At 35.6% G+C, this 5,469-nt stretch overlaps 1 protein-coding gene across 2 annotated transcripts; it reads right to left on the bottom strand.

Annotated features, from left to right (window-relative positions):
- Positions 1-2,128: 2,128 nt before the first annotated feature.
- Positions 2,129-4,853, bottom strand: LOC112167211 (nodulin-26). 2 transcript variants are annotated; one of them, XM_024304186.2, is made up of 5 exons: positions 4,557-4,851; positions 4,212-4,436; positions 3,196-3,393; positions 2,904-2,965; positions 2,129-2,717 (listed from the first exon to the last, which is right to left on the bottom strand). In XM_024304186.2, exons 1-5 carry the CDS (start codon positions 4,839-4,841, stop codon positions 2,507-2,509), a joined length of 981 nt encoding a protein of 326 aa, XP_024159954.2. In that variant the 5' UTR covers positions 4,842-4,851; the 3' UTR covers positions 2,129-2,506. The 2 variants fall into 2 exon arrangements, with proteins under 2 accessions (XP_024159954.2, XP_024159955.2); XM_024304187.2 differs by lacking the exon at positions 2,904-2,965 and having other exon boundaries at positions 4,557-4,853.
- Between the last annotated feature and the right edge of the window lie 616 nt (positions 4,854-5,469).

Here is a 5,469-nt window from a genome sequence, read left to right as displayed (position 1 = left end):
TTCAAAGATAACATACATAGGATAAAAGGTTACGAAGCATTTGTTTTGTGTATTTAATTGAGACACAGATAAGAAATGATGAGACAAAGAGGTTACATAGAGGACATCATAAAGAGTAATGGACGATGTAACCTGGACTGACCCAATTTCTAAGACCGGAAAGTACTCACCATTGGCATTAGAGACAAGTGTTATGGATGGGGAGGACAACGTGACAAAGAAAGACTTATCATAGGTCATATGATCAGACGCACCAGAATCAATTATCCATGTGTTACTACCAGTAAAGCCAGAAACATTTAAAGTAACACCAATTTTACCTCAATTTTCCTGAGTTAGGGAAACATTATCCTTAGTTTGATCTTGGCCCTCCACACCATAGAAATCAGGTTCTTGCTCCTGCACCAGTTGGATTGCTGCCTTCTGACCATTGTTACTCCCTATCCAACCAGAGTTATTGGAGTTGAATCTTAGCAACTTGGGGCATTGACTCTTGTAGTGGCCAACAGTTTTACAATAGTTGCAAATCACCTGACTGTTGAATGATGCTGGTCCCCTGTTATAATTCTGATTTGGTTTGTACCTTTTATTGTTGGGCGGATACTGAAGGTTTCCACTCTAAGGAGACAAAGTCATTCTTCTTCTTCAAATAACAACACAAACCACAAAATTTGACACGGCTAAGGAAGGAGAGGCTGATGGCAAGGTGTTGAAAACTATAGGGTTTTAGGGCAAAAGGAAGAAAGGACAAACTCTTAAAGAATACAAAGACAAATTTGGAGCGGAAACAAACAAACAGAGTCCAGACGGATCTCTACTCTGATACCAAGTCAAACATAACAAAGGCAAAGAGAAAGTTTGAGAATTTCTGATGTATTGATCTTCTCCAAAGATAGAGCACATATACAAAGTATACACAATTCTAATAGAAAACTAATTACACCGTGATATTCTCCCCGTTAACTACATAATATTCTCCTGAACTATACAATCCTAATCATACTCTACAATTATAGAGAGTGACTAACGCCAACAATATCATGCTGATTTTCAGTTACTTCCAGAAAAGTTGGAGCAAAGCACGAAGAAACTATTGAACTGGATTGCTTTGCCAGGGAAGTGAATAATTAACCAAAAGAAATGCTAGGGATAAAAGTCAATGAGCACTACTGATGTCATTCTTATGCTCTGCTTCGCCTCATTTGGTTCTAGAAAAGCCTACTACATTAACACAGTCTAAAAGACTAAAAGTTTATGAATTTATGGGAATTGTATATGCATAGTGACTTGCGAGCTCTGACAATATGCATTGTTCAAAATAAATATATGGGAGGATCTCTTTTCTGAGTTGCCTGATGAATTTTTTTGCATATATTATTTAGTAAACATATGTAATTTAGGTTATGATCGTGAAGAATATATGTAAGATGGTCCATCCCAATGGTCTCTAGCATATTCATCTAATGTGAACTCTCCGTACACAGTCACACACACAGAGGATGAGGCTTATACATGTGCTATAACTAGGATGAGGCTTATACATGTGTTGGTGCAAAAATTTAGATTAATTGTGGGGTATTTATTTTTATTTTTTTCAATTGTGGGGTATTGGAGAAAATTAACAAATACTTTCACCTAATCTAAATGCGAGTTATTCGTGGATGAATGAAGAATGTGTGCAGATTTTGAAAGATGTAGTAATAAATTATAAATGATTAAAAATGTGTATTTAGCTTTTTAAATATTGGAAAAAAAATGAATCGGAGGTTTGATAAGTTGAAGAGTTCCAAATATCAATTATAGAGGTTATTGACAACTAGTGAGATGAGCTAACCAATTATGGGTACTACGGGAGGAAAAAATAATTTGATACGGGGAATACAAGCACAAACTTTAGTTATGAATGGAGTATGCACTTTTTAATATAAATCGATCGTCGCAACAATTCATGCCTAAATTTTTATTAATTATTAATTTCATTTAAAAAATATTACTTCCGGATCAAGAAAATTGATTAAATTAATTTTTTGCATTCAAATTTTACAAATTCAAGGCTTTATTTTTTTTTGAAGAATGTGTGCGCTATTCTTAAGAACACTCTAACTAGTACTGGGCGTCTGGGCTCCCATTTACCGCAAGGGTAAAACGCCTCAATAAAGTTGATCAAAACTCAAAAGAATCTCAATGGGTCTAGATGTGGTCTTAGCATGCTAAGCCCAACACCAATTTCACAGCCATAATTAAGTCCATAACCAGGTACGTAGCTAAAACCCTAACCTCCCAAATCGTCTTCTCCAAAAAATTTATACAAGCAAGTCGGATTGTCCGTACGGCACCAGTTATTTCACAATGAGGCCCTTGATTTTCATCTAGTACAACAACAACTGCGATATCCTCTTCTCCTGTGCAAAAGATCACAACCCTAACGTCCGGATCGCCGGCAACCACGGGCGCCTCGGCACCTACTTCGGCCACAACGGCGCAATTCCTCTTCTATTTTCATCAATTAGGTGCAGCCTGCGCCTTTCAAGAAAGATCCACTCTTGGTGAGCTCCCGCAGTGGCTTATCCGTAAATCTGATAACATTGTAGACCAGGGCACCACATACAGCTCCAAGAGTTGGTGACACAAGGTAAATCCACAAGTTTTTGTAATGGCTTGATACTATTGCAGGGCCTAAGCTTCTTGCTGGGTTCATTGAGGCTCCTGTAATTGGCCTGCAGATGCCCAAATCACATGAGAAACTAATAGAATGAACACAGATTAAAGAACAAACAAAGAAGACAAAGTTCTTAGTTTGACCTATGGAAAACTTCCTAAAGGGAAAACATATCTCTGCTTATTACTAATAAAATACCACTGGATAGGAATGATTATATTATCTTAATATAATTAGTTTATACCCTGCAAACATCACATTCAGAAGAATCGTGGAGCCAACTGCAAGCCCAGCAAGCTCTCCAATCTGAATAAGAAAACAGTTTGGGACATTATTATTGATACTTTAATATATTAAAGTTTCAGGATGCAGACATTTTGGAAAACATTGCCCAATCAAGTAATATGAGAATATAATAGCCTAATCAGTTAAAAAAGTAACTCACCAACCCTATTAGGCCCGGCAAACCATATTAGGTTGTTCTTAATTGAAAAATCAGAGCCAGTGTTGAGATTAAGAGGTAGAATAGTACTAACCGCTCTGTTATCAGTGGCCACACCAGAAACTACAAACATGAGGTAAAATGTGATGATGAACTCAATCACGAAAGACTGCAACAGAGTTCCACTAGGACTTGTTCCAACAAAGTGGTCTTGATGCTGGTTAAATATGAGCCTAAGGGTACCACTTGCGAGCGTTGATCCAAGGACTTGAGCAGCAATATAAGGGAGTACCTATAGAAAGAAAGCAAAACAAACAAAAAAGATAGGTAGTTATCAATTGAGGTGTGCATGAAGTACAGGCATTTCTCGATAACAAGGGCCTGTTTGATATTGTCGAAATTCACAGCGCCTCTAAGCCCGGCCCTTTATTCAGAAACTTTCTGTCAAAGGCTGTAAGCAAGAGCATTTTGTTTTTCTTGCATGGTTTAGGGCAATTTCAGAAGCAATGCTAAACGAGCTTTGACAGATTGTATTGTATAAATCCGTAAATTTTATTATTCTTTTCTTTTTCCTTTTGTTGTGAAGGACGTGGGTTTTTAGTTTGAATGATGACTAACTGCTTGTCTAGTCCAAAACTAGTCAACACTGCCTTCTGGACACCTTGGTCATTCCTACATTAATATTATTCAATAAGTAACACATCTATACTATTATTAAACTATTATTAAGAGAAGATGTTTTATTAGCCAAAATCTAAAATTTTGACAGAATTGAACCTAGAAGATTAATAAACTTTGAGAATTAATTAAATCATAAGGATAATTAAGACATTTACAAAATGTATTTTTATTATAATTTTTTTTTTAAAAAAGTACCCACAACCCACTTTTTTCTCTCCCATTTTCTTTTCTCTACAATAACCAACTCTTTTCTTTTTTATTTTCAAAAAAATAATAATAATAATAACTTGCACATGCAAAGCATGTGTGGAGAAATGCTAGTTTTTTTTAAGATAACACATTGATCTCGGAGTGTATTTGTGTAGTTTACCATTTCCAAAGGAAAAAAAAATTATGAAATAAAATCATGAGTTGGTTTAATTAGCTCACCTGTTTCCATGGAAACCTCTTAGTAGTAGCAAAAGCAATTGTGACAGCAGGATTGAAGTGGGCACCGGAGATGTGACCAACAGAGTAAATCATCACCATGACAACCAGTCCCCAAACAATTGCAACTGCCGGAGATGACACCATCTTATCTGTGTCGAAATTCACTACCACAGCCCCACAACCAGCAAATATCAAGAAGTATGTCCCCAACACCTCAGCAATCACCTGAAAATAAAAAGATCTCAACTTCGAACATTTGATGAAATGGTTTTGGAACTGAAAGATCACATTTTTGATTGTGCTTGAAACCAAAAGTAAAGGAAATTAGTAATAGATTTATGTCACCTTCTGCAAAAAAAGTACACCGAGCAAGCTACTGCTTGATTCTTGGTTGGTTTTGGAGGAAGGTTTGTCATCTTCTACATTGAGAACATGGTTTCCATCACTTGCATGATTCTCAGCCATGGCTTCAGAACACAAAAAACAGCTGATGAAGAGAAAGATAGAAAGAGAGAGAACAGAGCGACTCAGAAGGAGAAAATTTCTTGTGCTTGTTTTTCTCAATCCTGAAGACTGGAGTGAGAAAAAAAACTCAGGAGGACAACTCCCACTTATGGTGTGAAACAGCATAAAGGCATTCAAGGTTGCTTCAACTACCCACCGTAATTACAGAGACGATATTGATGGCTTTCCATATCTTCTTCTAATCACCGTTAAGTACGGGTAGTTAGGCATGCTGATCTTGAACATAATAATGAGGACTTGTTGTAAGATGAGAATGATACTGGTTTGAATATAGAATGTCGTTAAAGTGGATATATGCATGCTCTAGATTTCCGCTCCGATGAGATGTCATTATCTGCATATAACTACCACTATTTTAAAATGATCGATTTTTTTAGGGATAATGGGTAGGTATCTGCAGAACGTGGGATTATCTATTTATTTCTTTTAATTTTTATTTTTGATTTACTATATTTCTCATTCAATATTTAAATTAAATTAAATTTACATATAAGGCATCTCCAACAAACTATTTATTTCAAAATAAATTTAATATTTAGCTAATTTTAGGCTAAAATTCTACTCCAGTAGAATACGAAATTAAATTTAACTTTTGCTAAATTCTCTAGCTATATTTAGCTCGGATGAGATAAAATTTAACCAAAACCTAAATTTAACTTGGGATTTAGGTATTCTGCTAGAACATAACTCATTAGCTAACTAGTTATATTTCACTTTTAGCTATTTTTAGCTA

The sequence above is a fragment of the Rosa chinensis genome, chromosome 5 (assembly GCF_002994745.2).
Source record: "Rosa chinensis cultivar Old Blush chromosome 5, RchiOBHm-V2, whole genome shotgun sequence".
Classification (NCBI taxonomy): Eukaryota; Viridiplantae; Streptophyta; class Magnoliopsida; order Rosales; family Rosaceae; genus Rosa; species Rosa chinensis.
The sequence above is the reverse complement of the archived record's forward strand: the minus strand, read 5'-3'. Positions and strand labels throughout refer to the sequence as shown.